A 16,843-nucleotide genomic window follows, 5' to 3' on the forward strand; every position below is an offset into this window, starting at 1 on the left:
AATCATTGAGACTTAAAAAAATAAGTTTTCTAATCGCTTTTTTAGCAGCAGTGATAATATTCATTATTTTATAGGTAAATAAAATGTTTTTTTAAGTCTTATTTGTTGTTTATTTTGTTTAGCACTCCCAGTAACCCTGGCAAATTTTTAATATTTTCTTTATTTCAAGCTATATGAATTTTCAGAGTTATTAAGTGATTTCCCTAAAGCTGTGTAGCAACTGAAAGCCAAACTGTCACTGGAACTCAGGTCTTTTACATATGCTTTCTCTTGTAGAATCATATATAGTGAAGGTTATATAATTTCATTTCCTAGAATAGTCCATGTCAGTGTCTACAGCACCCACTCTACTGTATCAGAGTATCTAGGAAACCAAATTAGTACAAAAAAGTAGACATTATAGTTACATTTTTATTTTTAAAAAAAGTTTTTTAAACATTTATTTTTGAGAGACAGAGTGCGAGTGGGGGCAAGCAGAGAGAGAAGGAGACACAGAATCTAAAGCAGGCTTCAGGTTCTAAGCTGTCAGCACAGAGCCTGACATGGGACTTGAACCCACAAATGGTTAGATCATGACCTGAGCTGAAGTCAGCCACTTAACTGACTGAACCACCCAGGTGCTTCTATTGTTATATTTTTAAATAGTTTGTGTAGACTTAGCCTTCTCTTAAATCATTCTCTATTCAACATTACTTTTTGGACCTCCCGTCCTTCTTCCTGAATTAAATCCTATGGAAATTCTTTAAGGATACGTAGTAACCACTGTCTGAAAATGTCTTTATTTTGCTCTCATTCTTAGAAGATAGTTTGGCTGGTTATAAAATGCTAGATTGGCAGTTATTTTCTCTTGACACATGAAGATATACTTTCTTCGGGTTTTATTGTTTTTGTGGAGAAGCCAGCTGTTGATCTGATTATTATTTTTAGACAATTGATTTTTACTCTTAGGATGTTTTTAAGGTATTCTCTTTATCTTTGGTGTTCTGTAGTTTCACTATAATATGTTTACAATGTATTCTTCTCACTTATCTTGCTTGGTATTCCCAGAATTGAATGTTAGTATCTCATCAGTTCTGGAAAGCCTTTAGTCATTGAATTACTTATTCCTGCCCTCTCCTTCTAGAACTCTGATTAGACATATGTTGAGTTTTATTCTGTTTGGTGGTTCACATCTTCAGTCTCATGTTTCTTTGAATCGCATTATGTACTTAAATAAATTCACCATCCAGTTCAGTCTTTTTTTTTCCAGCTGTACCTTATCTGTATTAAACATTTCTATTTAAAATATTATGTTTTCGATTTCTAGAAGTGCTTTTTAGTTCATTTCAGATCTAGTCAGTTTTAATACTCCTCTTGTTCTCTAGTTATATTTGATATCGTCTTTTAGTTCTTTCATCTTATTGATCTTGTATATATTTTATATTCTGTAGCTGACCATCACATAACATGTGAAGTTTTTATAGGTTTTATTTCTGCTCATGGCTTGTTTTCTTTCATGGCCAGTGATTTCTGACTTTGAATTTGTGTTTCTTAGAGCTTGATCTGTTGGAACTCTCAGAGCCTGAGTTTAAAGTGTATTATTTTCACAGTGGATTTGTATCTGCTTCTGTTAATAAGCATTTATATTTGCCTTGGTGCTACAAACTCAAGATCACTTTATTCTACATTTTTCACTCAGGATTGGAGAGTTGGAGGAGCACAGAGATTGTGTAATTTTGTCCCCAAGACCATGTGAGGGCAGAGCTGTGGTTAGAAATTGTTAGGTGGAGGATGTTATTTCTACTACTACTGTACTCCACTTAGAACCAAGATCTAGATAGAAATTTTGAATTTCTCCCTCTGTGCAACACATTTAATCTTATTTTTTTGTTTTATTTTGTTTCATTTTTAACTAAGGATGTTGTTCTTTACAGATTTTAGGTCTTATTTTTTTAAAGTAAGCTTTGTGCCCAACATGAAGCTGGAATTCATGACCTCAAGATAAAGAGTTGCATGCTCTACCATTGAACTAGCCATGTGCCCCCAGGGGTTTTAGATTTTTGCAGGAGTCCTTGATCTATCTTCTCAGCTTTTTTGGGCTTCTTTGTCTCCTGCCCTCCTGCACCTTGAGTAGCTGGTTAAAGCCCAAGCACTTAGTCTGCCATGGATTGGCAGATTCCCTGTTTCCTGCTTCAGTACTAAAGCCCTGGGTTCATAGTTTCTGTCCCCACTTCCCTTCCCCAGGCTCTGAGGAATTCTGTTATTTTCCTTTTCTTCCCTGTACTTAAAATTTTGTTTCATTTTTCAGAATATTTAAGTATGCTATTCCAGAAAGAGTTTTTCTAACATAAAGTCCAAAATTTTTGAAGAGTGGAAGGAAATCAAATTAGTAGTCAGAAAGTTGGTTGAGAAACACAATGAGAGTGAAAAAAAATTAGATTATTTCAAAGGGTATTTTTCAGAGAATCAAAAAATAATGTATTTGTACCCTATATTGAGATTATTTTTTAAGGAGCTGAATAAGTTTCCATAGTTTATTTTTCTTTTGTACAGTTTTATAAATTATTATTTTTATTTCTATTTTTATTAGTGTCTACACATATCATGACAGTCAAATTATAATTCAAATATATTGCAATCATGCTTTTTTAAAAGATAAATTTAGATCACATTGATTCCCAGTTTCCTTAGTAATGCATTTGTAAACCATTTTAGAGTGGGTTAATTATGCAATAGGATTTCTTTGATTAACAAAGCTTTTACATTATATACAATTTTATAATGATATTTCTACTTTGAATTGAGATTAGAATCCCACAGTAGAGATCAGTTTTAGTACGAGGGGACAGAATTACCATAATGACATTATTCAATTTAACATACCAACGTGTGCACACGGAGGACCTGGTAGACATTTATTAAGTTGAGAGAAAAAGAAAAAAAGTGAAAGAAATGCCTAATATTTATATAGCTCAGAAAGTTGCTTCTTTAAAATTTTCCTTGATCCTCTTAAGGCAGAACCCAATCTCTCCCTGTACTATTCACAAATTTTTCTTTTCCAAGGTGTTTTCATCCCACTTTTTACCTTCCACTCTCAAAACAATTCTTAAATGTCTACATTTTCAAGGTATTTTAGTACGTATTGGAGATACAACAATGAAGAAAAAGATGTGGTCTACATTTCCACTAAACTTATAGTTTGTTAAGGGAAATAGACAGTCTGATGACACAATGTAGTATAAGTGTTATGATTAGGAAAAACTAGATTGAGATGGAATACACAGGAAAAGCAATAGACCTTGAGGCCATCAATATCTTCTTAAATGAAATTATATTCAAGCTGAGTTTTGACATACAGATGAGCTGTTCTCAAAGTGTACTCCCTAGACCCTTAGTGTCATCTGGGAATTCATTAGAAAAGGAAAGTCTTGGGTCTCATCCCAGGCTGCTAAATCTGAAACTGGAAGTAGGGCCAAGAAAACTGGTTTTTGACAAACTCTGTAAGGAATTCGAATTCATGCTGAAAATTGAGAACTAGTGGATGGGGGATAGTGAGATAGAGGGCTAGGGTTGGATCCCACCAGGCAGAAGGATCAGCTTCTGAGATCCTTAGGGAAGAAAATAGTGACTGACACTACTGTGAAATAGTTCAGTATGCCTCCAAGGTCTGGAGGAGAATTGGGGTAGACAGGAGAGGGTGAGGAGAGGAAAGCCAGGAGATCATGGGGTTTTGTAAGCCATATTAAATTGTTTAGATTTCATTGATCATAAGTATTTCTTTATACATGTTTCCTGAAATAGAATGTGAATGTACAAAGGTCAGCATCATATTTCCATGCCTCAGAACACCCCTCAACTATTCTTGGCCTGTAATTGATGTTTAATATTTATATACATTGTATATATAATTGGTTTCCAATAAATACATACAATGAATTGAATGAAGTCATTGGAGACTCACACAAGCTTTGTGAGACAGACATTTCTGCCTGTTTTACACCTGAGAACTAACAGGTGAGTGACTTCCCAACATAACAAGGTCAAATGGTTATTCAGAAGTTAAGATGTTTTGCAAATCCAAGCATTTGGAATTTGTTCTTAGAATCTCTTATTTCATAGTACCTTTCTGTCAGGGTGTGCTTAGATTACAGAGAATATGTACAAATACATAAAATCACAGAATTTTTTCTAACTTGTAAGCATTCCTAATGCAACTGTGCTTCTTCCTCTTTTTCCTTTTTCTTTTTACTTTTCTTCTTTTTATTTTTCCAGACAGAAAAGGGGAGTGCACTTCACGAAGCAGCTTTATTTGGAAAGGTGGATGTTGTAAGAGTTCTGTTAGAAACAGGTAACTATTGTGATACTCCATGGAGCTTATTCTACAATATACAATTTCTATTTCAGGAGTAGACAAAGGGAAATGGCATAATTCTTTCATAATCACCTTTATACTTTTTACCTTTACTCCACATGGCAAACACGTATGCATATCACATAGAATTGAGCCTCAGTATTTAGATAAAATGGATATAAATGTGCAATTTGCTCAACAGACGTGTCAGTAAAAAGCTTTTAGAACTTACAGTTGCGTACTTTAAATCACATTGAAATATACTAGAGAAATTACCAAAAGGAAAAGGAATTCTCTGCCTTCTACAAGAGAGAGGAACTGATCCTTATGAAATTATGACAATTGCTTGGTTTATCAAAAACATAATATTTCTCTAGATTATTATATTGGAAACTGTGGTGAATAATGTTCCTTATCCTTAAATCAAATTCACCTTGTTATTTCATCAACTGAGTAGTTGCTGAAATTGCTTGTAAGGTGCAGTGATTTAAAGGGAATCTTTTAGAGGCAGTGCTTTGAAGGAATAACAAAGTAGGCTTATTTGTCTTCATATTTATATTCTGAATAAAATGCAATAAAATTGGAACTGAGGTTGGATTTATTTTAGGATCAAAAAACATAGGTATAAATTCATACATGTAAACAATTGATGTGAGTCTTTTTTGTTACAGACTACATTTAATGTATTTATTTTCTGCTGCAAAAAAAAAATGGAAAACATTGGTAGACTCTAGTATTTTGGTTGTAGTTATACTGAGTGAAAATTTCATGTACATTTAATTTTGGCATGTAACAGTGATATAATAAACGTGTTATAGGAAACCAATATGTGCTGGTCACATATTTCTACACAAATTTAAGCAAATACTTAATAATCTTATTACAATAAACTAACAGGTGAGGCCAGATTCTGAAAACTGACTTTGTTTGCAGTTAGATGTTTAGAAAGTTTATAAACTTTTTTTGACAGCAGTGAAAGCTATTTGCTACATTAATATAAGTTCTTTATTACAATAAATATTTTTAGAATTAGAATAATTCCAAAGTTGTTTTAATTACAAATTTCAAGAAGTTTTCTCACCAGGTAGATTATTGAGTGTTGTTTACACTGAGTATAATCTTACTTAAATAAATATGAGATATTTGACTTTGTAGCTGGACAAATAGTATTTGGACAATAGTTCAAAATAATCATGCTTTTTCGACTTTTGTGAATACTTAAGTATTCTAAGATTATTGTTACATTATGCATATGATATATCATTGTTTAAAATGTTTTTACCATATTATACAGAATATATAAATCACAGGACCATTATACTTTAGAAATTCACATTATAGATCAATAGTATTTTTCAGCTTGATAGTGTATCATTTAAATAGCTCTAATCCAAACTGGTTATAATTCTAAAAAACAATCTAGGGGCACCTGGGTGTCTCAGTTGGTTAAGTGTCTGACACTTGATTTAGTCTCAGGTAACAGTTTCATGGTTTGTGAGCCCTATGTCGAACTCTTTGCTGACAGTACAGTGAGGAGCCTTCTTGGGGTTCTCTGTCTCTCTTTCTCTCTACTTGTGTGTGTGCTCTCCCTCTCTCAAAATAAATTAAAAAACAACAACAACAAAAAACCCCAATCCTAATGATTGGGTCAGTGTCCTTTAAGACTTAATTCATTGTCAAGAATGTTCCTAATCTTTAGTAACAGTAGATCTCCCCTTCCTTCCTTCCTTCCTTCCTTCCTTCCTTCCTTCCTTAGTGACAGAGAATGAGCAGGGGAGGGGCAGAGAGAGATGGAGACAGAATCTGAAGCAGGCTCCAGACTCTGAGTGGTTCACACAGAGCCCGATGTGGGGCTCAAACCCACGAATCATAAGATCATGACCTGAGCTGAAGTTGGAGGCTTAATGGACTGAGCCACCCAGAGGCCTCCTCCCCGCCACCTTCTTTCTTACTAAAGTCATGTGTTTGTGTGTGTGTGTGTGTGTGTGTGTGTGTATGTCTAGGGTTTAATTTTTTTTAAAAATCACTTTCAGTGCTTGATCTGTATATGTTTGATATTAGAGAAGTTATATATTGACATTATCTTCTGATGACACTTCAGTGGAGTACATTTAGTCGGTTTTTCTTTTTCTTTCAGGAATTGATGCCAATATAAAGGATAGCTTAGGTAGAACTGTCTTAGACATTCTGAAAGAACATCCATCTCAGAAATCTCTCCAGATTGCAACACTCTTACAAGGTAAACAATATTGAATGATGGATGAGTTTACCTTAAAGTTAAGATTAAATTAAATCTATCATAGTTTTCTCTTGAGTTTTTGAGTTAATGTTTGCTTTTGAGTGAACTTATTTACCTTTTTTTCCTAGTAGACTTTAAACTAAATTATAATACCATTTAATGTTTTATTTCTGTTTTCAACTAATCAGTATGATGTACAGCTTGGTTAATAGTTAATAATACTGTAGTTAGTAATACTGTATTACATATTTGAGAGTTGATTCAAGAGTAGATTTCAGAAGTTCTCGTTCCATGAAAAAAGTGTGTAAGTATGCATGGTGGTGGATGTTAACTAGACTTACTGTGCTGATCATTTTGCAATATGTACAAATATCAAATAATGTTGTATACTTGAAATTAATATAATGTTGTATGTTAATTGTACCTCAATAAAACTTAAAAAGATAAATTTAAAAAAAAGAAAAGCTAGTTTTTCAGTGATTTGATGTTAAAAAGTCTTTTTTTAAGTCATATAGCAAATATGAAATTATGAACTTGAAGATAATAAGGCTATAAAGTGATGATATTATAAAAACATTATCTTACATTTGAATAATGCTTTAAGAAGTTTCAGGGATTTTTTTATTTTTTATTTTGTCTGTCGATAACTCTATCAGATAAGTAGGTCTGATATCATTATTCTCCTTTTTGTACATGAGGGAAACTGAAGCCCCAAGAGGCTGACTTGCTCAAACTCATATATCCTATCCTAGGGGGTAGAGCTGGTACGTAAATGTTGAGTTAACAACAAAAATTGTACTTAACTGGAAGAATACAGATTGTTTCCTCCCTAATCTTGGAGTATAAGATGATTTGGTCTTGCCAGCCTTTGTTTTTGATAAGGGTCACTTAAGTACCTGTGTAGTTAGATGCAGCATTATGTCTCCTGAAGGTTTGACATTATGTAGGTACTGCTTTTTTATTTGTAGGATTATATACTTCCTTACTTGATCTAAAACTTTTAATGAAATTTAGATTTAAATACTTTCCCTTTAATGCAGACTGGTGCAGCTGCTCTGGAAAACGATGGAAGTTCCTCAAAAACTTAACAATAGAACTACCCTATGACCCAGAAATAGCACTGCTAGGAATTTACCCAAGGGATACAGGAGTGCTGATGCATAGGGCACATGTACCCCAGTGTTTATAGCGGCACTTTGAACAATAGCCAAATAATAGAAAGAGCCTAAATGTCCATCAACTGAAGAATGGATAAAGAAGATGTGGTTTATATATACAATGGAATACTACTTGGCAATGAGAAAGAATGAAATCTGGCCATTTGTAGCAACGTGGATGGAACTGGAGGGTATTATGCTAAGTGAAATAAGTCAGTCAGAGAAAGACAGATACCATGTGTTTTCACTCATGGAGATCTTGAGAAACTTAGAAGACCACAGAGTAGAGGAAGGAAAAAAAAGAGTTATAGAGAGGGAGGGAGACAACCCATAAGAGACTCATAAGTACTGAGAACAAACTGAAAGTTGATGGGGAGGTAGGGGGAAGGGAAAGAGGGTGGGCATGCAGGAAGGCACTTGTTGGGATGAGCACTGGGTGTTGTATGGAAACTAGTTCGACAATAAGTTATATTTAAAAATGTAAATTAAATACTTTATGTTTTTGAACGTTTGGGCTCAACAAATGAATGGATAAAGAAGATATGGATATACACACACACACGTATATATGCATACATACACACACAATGGAGTATTACTTGGCAATCAAAAAGAATGAAACCTTTCCATTTGCAAAAACATGAATGGAACTAGAGTGTATTTAGCTAAGCAAAATTAGTCATAAAAAGACAAATATCATATGACATCACTCATATGTGGAATTTAAGGTGCAAAACAGATGAACATAAGGGAAGGGAGGCAAAAATAATATAAAAACAGGGAGGGAGACAAAACATAAGAGACTCAAATATAGAGAACAAACTGAGGGTTGCTGGAGGGGTTGTGGGTGGGGGATGGGCTAAATGGACAAGGGGCATTAAGGAGGGATGAGCACTGGGTGTCATATGTAGGGGATGAATCACTGGATTCTACTCCTAAAATCATTCTTGTACTCACTAACTTAGATATAAATTTAAAATAATAATAAATAAATACATAAATACATGAAAACATAAATACTTTCCCTTTATGCTTTGTGATTAGACCTGACATGTAGTATATTCCCTTAAAAACCCAGACATTGGGGCACTTGAGTGGCTCAATCATTTAAGCATCTGACTGACTCTTGATCTCAGCTCAGGTCTTGAGCTTAGGGTCATGAGTTCAAGCCCTGTGTTGGGCTCTGTGCCCAGCGCTAAGCCTACTTAAAAACAACAACAAAATAACAAAATAAAACAAAATTCCCCAAACCAAAAAACAGACGTTTGTTGTACCCTTTCCAGTTAGCTTCTACATTGCTCAGCGGTGATTGTTACAGCTTGGTGGCAAATGTAAATAAGGGAGGAAGGCAGGATGGTTTCATTGGATGTCAGTTGGGAAGCTGAAGAACAGCCTTATCCTGACAGAGATAAATGAATTAAAACCAAGTCAGGCAGGTGATGCATAGATACAGGAGTCAACAAAAGCCAAAAGGGATAAAAAGAATAGACATGCTATAGGAGGTCATTCATGCTCTCTTCTCTCTTGATCTTCAAAACCTCTCAGGGAAGGGAAGTCCCCTACAATTGTCTCATTAATAAATAACTTAATTACAAGTCAGGTGAATATAGAGATAAATCAGAAAACATATGAATAGCTCCTCATATTTATTCAAGTCAGACTGAATGAAAGCTAAAAAAAGTAAAAAGAATGGTGTACAACATTTTTTCTTCCCTGTCGAGGTATTTTATATTTCATATTGAACTTTTGTCTCTAACTAAATTTAAAACACTGAGGCTTGTGAATATTATGTCTTTTGGGAAAAGCAAAATAAATGTCATCTGCTAAAAAGAGGGTATGACATAATTACAGACATTTACTGCATTGATTTAACTTAAATGGAAGTGTTATTACATAGGAGCTAACTATCTGTATTCTCTTAAATAGTCAAGATTCATTAGGTATGCCAACTTGTGATAGGGTATATGCTACAGCTTCGAATTTTTAAAATTATTGGCAGATTTTAGAATGTGAATATATTATCTATATTCTTTGAATTCCTGGGTCGCAAATCAGTGGTACATTTTAAACTTTATGACAAAGTTTGTTATTTCAGTAAAGCCAATCTAGAGTAGATAAAATTACTATTTATGTCCTGGAGGAGGAATTCACTTTACATAATTACTGCACTTGGTCAAAAATTTTAAGGATAGAATTCTATAGGTTGCTTTCTTTTCCTAGTAGAATTTGCCTAGTACAAACGCCCTTAGGTAGAAACTGTTTGGATGGTATAAAGACACAATTGTTTAGAATGAGAACATAAACTTTCTTAAGTAGATTTTAAGAAAAATATTCCTTCTGAATAAAGAGATCAGTTGATTCAATCATTTAGATGGAGACTACAAACTAGCCACTGTGAGCTGATTGCTTTTGGCAGATAGCAGATTTATTTTGTTTAGATTAAAGATGTTTGGCCTACACTGTGTTTCCATAAAAATTGAATTGGCTTTCAACAGTTAAAAATCTAGGGTTTTAGCTAAAACTTCAGAGTTTTGTTGGCTTCTCAAAAAATGCAGGCTTTTATTTTACTTGACTGTCAAACTTTGGATGAGGCACCTACTTTCTGGTTAATCATTCTCCACATGCTTTCTGTTTTCTCTGTGATCTAGAGGCTGAATATTCATTGACATTTATCCCTGCATTTAGATGCTTAAGAGTAAAGTGAGATGTTTTCTTGTCCCATGTTTATATGGCTGTGCCTCTTATTAGCTGTATAAACATGGCCAAATTAAAATCCTTCTCCTTGAGTTGTCATCTTTAAAACAGGTTGTAAGAGTGTCATAGTTTTATAAGGATCAAGTGAGTTAATTTATATTAAATACTTAGAACACTGTTGGGTGCCATATTTAAATTTTGACTGCTCTAATTTTATTATGTCTTTATCAAAGTTGGAAAACTGAGAGATAGGCTGGTGTGAAACATTACTTCAAGAATAATGAGAGAGAATGTTATTTATTTGTGGAAATAAAGCTTAATGTGCAATTATGCTTGTCTTACAAGAGTAAACACCATTATAACATAAACAACTTCATTCATTTATGTTACCTGACTAGTTGTGGTTGTTCCATTGAATTTGGTGTTCCTGTTTAGGTATCAAGTCTATTCAAAGCATATTTCAGAGGATTTTAAATCTTCAAGTAGAATGTATTTAAGGAAACTGAGGGTGTTATTCTATCTTTAACAGGTGAATTTATTTTTAAGGAAAGAATGTGTCAAATTTAGTTTTCATAAAAAGAGTTTATGAGTCTCTTCCAAAATATCTTTTAAATTTTATTTAAGAATATTTAAGTTAATAGCTCATCATGAAGTTCTTTCAGTTTGTTTGGATTTTTGAAGTCCTTTTAAAAACTTAGGATATATTTAAGCTATGTGGAAATAAATGAAAAACTGATCACTAGAAGTAAAACATAAAGTTTAGTTTTTGATTTTAAAATAAATGAATTCGACTATATAATTTCAAAAACTTATATACACAGAATATTTAGAAGGTGTGGGAAGATCAGCAGCCCTTGAAGAACATGTACAGGAAGATACAACACAAGAAATACATATTTCATCTCCTGTTGAGTCTCCTTCCCAAAAGACTAAGAGTGAGTAGCTAATCAAAAAGCCCTTGAAATAATAGTAGACATTTTATGTCCAAATTTGTTCTATATGCAAAAAGCCCAACACATGTGAAAATTTCAGGTCTTGTCAGTTATATCTTATACTTTATATTTTATCCATTTATTCAGTCAGCGTTTATTGAGCTCTTCTATTTGTCAGGCCATACTCTTGGCGTGACACAGTAGCGAGCAAAATTAGCAATCTCTGCTGTCATGATGTTTACATGGAGTAGATATTTCACACTAGATTTGTTTTCCAAAATGTATTTTTAATGCAGAATAAAAATATTGATATCTGGATTATAACAGCTGGAGTTTTTTTTTTCCTGGGAGAAATTATAACTATAAAGTACCTTTCTGAGAATGATTAGAAAATGCATATTTGCATGCAACCTACAAAATATTCATGTTCTGACGGATGATGCATAATATTTATCTGTTCTTTCTGTGTTTTTCCTTTATGTCACATAGCATAATTTTAGTTTATTATTTATGTAATTATTTATCTAAATACATTCTGTTTCTTTTAGTTGAACCTAGGAAGTAGGTTCCCAGCACCATTAAAAATTTATTAATGAGTTGTTGAATGAAATCTATCATATGAAAGATTATTGAGGATTAAATGATAGAGTGAATGAAACTTTAGGAATTGTAATTCCAGATGTTTTTATGTACTATGTGTAAATGGATCATTAATATTTATTTCTAATTTGAAACAGAATAGTAATAGGCAAAATTGGAATTTCTCCTTATCTTTTAATTTAATTCTTGCATTAATTATAGTTTAGTACCTTGTTTTCATCATAATATTTTCTGATTTACTTAATCTTGTTTGTCATGAGTTCTATCACTCTACTAGTCATATTTTTATTAGTTACTAGGAAGTTTTAGCAGTAGCCTTTCTCGAAACTTTGAATTACTGTCTTCTTATAGGTGAAACTGTGACTGGAGAATTATCAAAACTCTTGGATGAAATAAAACTCTGTCAAGAAAAGGATTATTCTTTTGAAGATTTGTGCCACACAATATCAGACCACTACTTAGATAATTTGAGCAAGATTTCAGAGGAAGAACTTGGGAAAAATGGAAGCCAGAGTGTAGTAAGTAAGGGGGGAAAGAAGACAATGTGTCTGTCTTGCCAATTCAATGTGTATCTAAGAGGCAAGGGATTTGTGCATTATCCTATCTTCTGCCAGTGTCAAATGTCAAATTCCCAATTGCTCTTTTCCTGATGTTCATTGGTGTTTTACTCTCACTGCATGTGTAAAGGAAAGAACGCTTTGATAAATCACTTATAGTTTGTGATGATCTTGCTACTGTTGACTAGCATAACACATGAAATCATAGTTTCTTTGATTATATTCTTTTAGTCTCACTGGGCATGATGACAATTGGTTTACAAAGAAAGAAAAAAAATCTTCCTTGTGTCTTTCTTCCCCATGTTCTCTATGAACTGAGTCTACCCCATCTTGAAGAAAGACAGAGCTGGCCTATATGTGTATGTTTTCCAGTCACTCTCTATGTTATGGTAGGAAAGAGACATTGTGGAAAGTTTGACCTCCATATTTTTATAATCTTACGCAAATCCCTTATGCAGCCTACAAGCTCAGAATCTAAATCATGAGTTAGAGATTCTTGATCATTTGGATTTCTATATTAACACAAAAGCAAGAAAAACTGTAGAGAATCAATCAGTTTAAAATTAAGATTTGTATACCCATTTTGTGTCATATGGAGGTAGAATTTATAGAGTGTACTGGTATTAAAGAAAATGCATTATTATAACATTAAATCTTCACTCACTTTTAGAGCTTAATTTGTTATATAAACATAATGCTTTCTTCAAAAGCTAGTAAGAGTGGATTGTGTTAAGTATGTCATATTATTTATGAAAACTAAAATTATTGCCAAGTATAGTAACTATTATGAGAACATTTACTTCATTTAACTCCTTACTGTGTGCTGACACTTGTTTCCCAGTGTAGTCTAGCTCCATGACTGATCTTACTCCCTAGGCTGTCTTTGTTTTGTTTTTTGTTTTGTTTTTGTTTTTTGCTGTACTGTCTTTTTTAAAGCATCATATTATTGGCTCCAGTAAAAGCTCCTTATGAATAATCATTATTAATTATATATATACTGAAGTAAATACATGCAAGTTTTACCAAATGAAATTTTTATATTAATGAAATATTTACTGTAGTGATTTTAATGTCAGGACAAAATTTCCTGTTTAAAAATCTAAAACTTATATATCATCTCCAAATTACAAACCAATTACATTTCAACATTTCCTTGAAGGTTGGTTACAAATTAAAACATATTTATCCTATATAAATAATACATGATGTTTAGGGTTTTAGGTTTGTCCCTAAAGTTCTCTAAACTGACTACTTCTGGTCCTCTACTTCTATACCCACAAATTTCTGAAAGCCTTAGTTGTATAAACCAGTGATTTCCAAGTTTTTTTTTTGTTGTACCATGGTAAACAAATTTTAAGTAAATATCCCAAATGCATGTATTCATAAATTATGTATATCTACTACTATTTGAAGAATATATGATATAAATTATGCATATACTACCAGATACTTTCAAGTAAGAAGGATACAAGTAAGTGTAAATAGAGCCTCTATTTTTTTAAATAATTTCTTAATGTTTATTTATATTTGAGAGATAGAGACAGTGTGAATGGGGTAGGGGCTGAGAAAGAGGGAGACAGAATCCAAAGAAGGTTCCAGGCTCTGAGCCGTCAGCGCTGAGCCTGATGTGGAGCTCAAAACTCACAAACTGCAAGATCATGACCTAAGCTGAAGTCAGACATTCAATTGAGTGAGCCACCCATGTGCCCCAAACCTCTATTTTTGTTTTGTTTTGTTTTACTCAATGGGTATCTTGTGCACTCTCAGGTCTGTACTGCACACTTTACTTGGAGACCATGCTTATTTAAGTTTATAGATTTCGGGTAGTGATATCAGGGATTTTTAGTATTATTAGGGTAACGTAATGTAGGGGAACGTGGCCAGATACTTTTTTTGTAAGTCAAAGACTGTATTGTGATAGTGACAAGAGAGAAATTAATGCTCATATATTGAACGGAATATCTTAAAATTCAAGCATCCTTTCATACAAGAAATCACCTCTTTGTTCCTGTGACAAACCTTATATTGTGTTCCTTAAAAGTATTGTCATGTTATAATAAATGTTACATGAGGCAGAAAAGCAGAGGGATCATATGCGTAAGACAAGTAGTTTGATTTATCTGAAATAATGGAGTTTATAAAGGGGGAATATGGGAGATAAAATTAGAGGGATAGATTAAGATCAGGACATGGATGATTTTGAATGTCAGGATAAGAATTCTGTTATTTATGTTTTAGAAAGGGAGAAAAATCTAAAGGATTTGGGGCAGATAAAAGATCTCATTGGAAGTGCCCTTTCAGAAGATTAATCTAATAAAAACTTGTTATCGATATTTAAAAAGTAATGTGATTACTTTGACCCTTTTCAACAGCCTGTGTTTCATTTGGGTTCATTTGCAGTTGTTGAATATTTCTGTTCATCAGAAATGTTTTTCAGAGTTTGTCATGAATTGTACTCTCAAATTATGCAAAAATTTAACCAAGCATTTATAGATCACCTAATATAGATGTTTGTTACCATGTTGGTTGTAAGTTATAGGATTTATTTATTATTTGTTTATTTATATATGTATTGAGAGAGTGTGTGCATGCACATACACGTGCACACTATGGGGAGGGGCAAAGTGAGAGAGAGAGAAAATCTTAAGCAGTTTCTACACCCAGCTTGGAGCACAATGTGGGACTTGATCTTCATGACTCTGAGACCATGACCTGAGCTGAAATCAAGAGTTGAATACTTAAGTTATAGGATTTATAACAGCAGTAATGAAACATGGTTCCTGACTTAAAGGAGTTCAGAATTCCTATTCTAAGAAGGCTTTAGTCACAGGGTACAGATATAAGACTAACATATAAAACAACAGATATATGAGTGCTAACATTTATTAGGTGCTTGCTATTCTAATACTTTATATGATTTAAGCCACTTAATCCTCACAGTAAAGCTAACAATGGATTTATAGACTTGGGAAATGATTCAGCTGGCAAGCGGCAGATCTAGGATTCAAACTCAGAGCCAATATCTTTAATTTCCAGTTACATTTCTTATAATAAATTACCCTGTGGCCAAAAGAATTTTTTTTAAAGGGAGAGATTACTGAAAACTTACTTGTATTCACTGAAGGTGTAATGGAGGTAGGGAGAGACTAAACTGGGGTTCCAGTAGAAGAGGAGATATGCCTTGTACTTATTTTGGAATGAATGAGTGAGTCAAAGAGAAGATTCCAGCTTGCAGAAACAGTATGTACAAAAGCACAGAGGTGAGACATAGCATATAATTTGAGAAGAATGGTTTATCGTGAGAGTTGATTTTGGAAAGTAGTGGGAAACAAATTTGGGTAAGTAATAATCCTTAACACTTATGGAGCACTTTTTTGTATTAACTGGCCTAATCTTAACAATAACCCTATCAGATAGGTAGGATTATTCCTCTCATTTTATAGATGAGAAAATGGGGACATAGAGAACTTTTATGATTTTCCCACATTGACACAGTAATTGCTAGAGCCAAGATCTGAAAACAGGCAGTTTGAGGTTGGTACCTTAGCTGTTACTGCTCAACTATTTTGTTTGGGGAAGATAATTAATTTGGGAACCTAGTCGGAAGTTTAATATTGTTGCTGAGGAGAATAATACTCTTTAATAGGGAGTTCTGTCTTGAAAGTGACATTTTGGTAATATAAAAATGGTAACTATAATCAGATGTTCTGAAAAGAGACTTCGAGATTCTCAACAATGGATATACGTTAGACTTATCTGGAGAGGCTTCAAAATATACTGATACCATTAGGTACCATGTCACCAAGTAGACCAACTAAATCAGAGTTGTTTGAGGTGGTTCTGAGCCTTGACCTTTTAAAAAGCTAATATGCAGACTACTGATCTACAGGACTAAAAATCTTCCAGGGTGTTACTGAGGTAATTGAGACCTGAGATGCTGAGTCAGAACTGAGGTCTTGATAATACTACAAAATTATAGAACTTTAAGCTAGAACAAGTCACATCATAGGTATTCAGCCCGATTCTCCCACTCCCCAATGTAAGAGCTTCTAAAAAAATCTCTTGAATTTGAAGTATTTTCAGTTTATCATCAGGGAAAATTCCCACTGTAGTCCAGCCATAGTCCTAAATTAAAATTATTTCTGTGTTATATTGGAATGTTAAAGGTGAATACGATTTTTGCTTATCATTCACATTATTGGCTAAAAGATGGGCATTTGGGTCCAGTTAAAATTTAATTTTAGGTAATAAGAAATACCCAACTTGTTAATTGTATTATGACAATTCCAAAAGTAGTCTAGAACAAATAAAAATGTAAGGAAAATATGTTTTGT

The 16,843-nt window shown here is 33.2% G+C and overlaps 1 protein-coding gene across 5 annotated transcripts in view; it reads left to right on the forward strand.

Annotated features, from left to right (window-relative positions):
- Positions 1-16,843, forward strand: part of ANKS1B (ankyrin repeat and sterile alpha motif domain containing 1B) — a 1,065,677-nt gene that overhangs the window by 183,362 nt on the left and 865,472 nt on the right. For all 5 annotated transcript variants that reach the window (XM_077772139.1, XM_077772140.1, XM_077772141.1 and 2 more), the window contains exons 5-8: positions 4,252-4,327; positions 6,468-6,569; positions 11,242-11,355; positions 12,304-12,470. In XM_077772139.1, the coding sequence (XP_077628265.1) occupies positions 4,252-4,327; positions 6,468-6,569; positions 11,242-11,355; positions 12,304-12,470 (459 nt within the window). The remainder of the gene's footprint in view (positions 1-4,251; positions 4,328-6,467; positions 6,570-11,241; positions 11,356-12,303; positions 12,471-16,843) is intronic.

Source organism: Crocuta crocuta, unplaced genomic scaffold, assembly GCF_008692635.1.
Source record: "Crocuta crocuta isolate KB4526 unplaced genomic scaffold, BGI_CrCroc_1.0 scaffold216, whole genome shotgun sequence".
In the NCBI taxonomy this organism is placed as follows: Eukaryota; Metazoa; Chordata; class Mammalia; order Carnivora; family Hyaenidae; genus Crocuta; species Crocuta crocuta.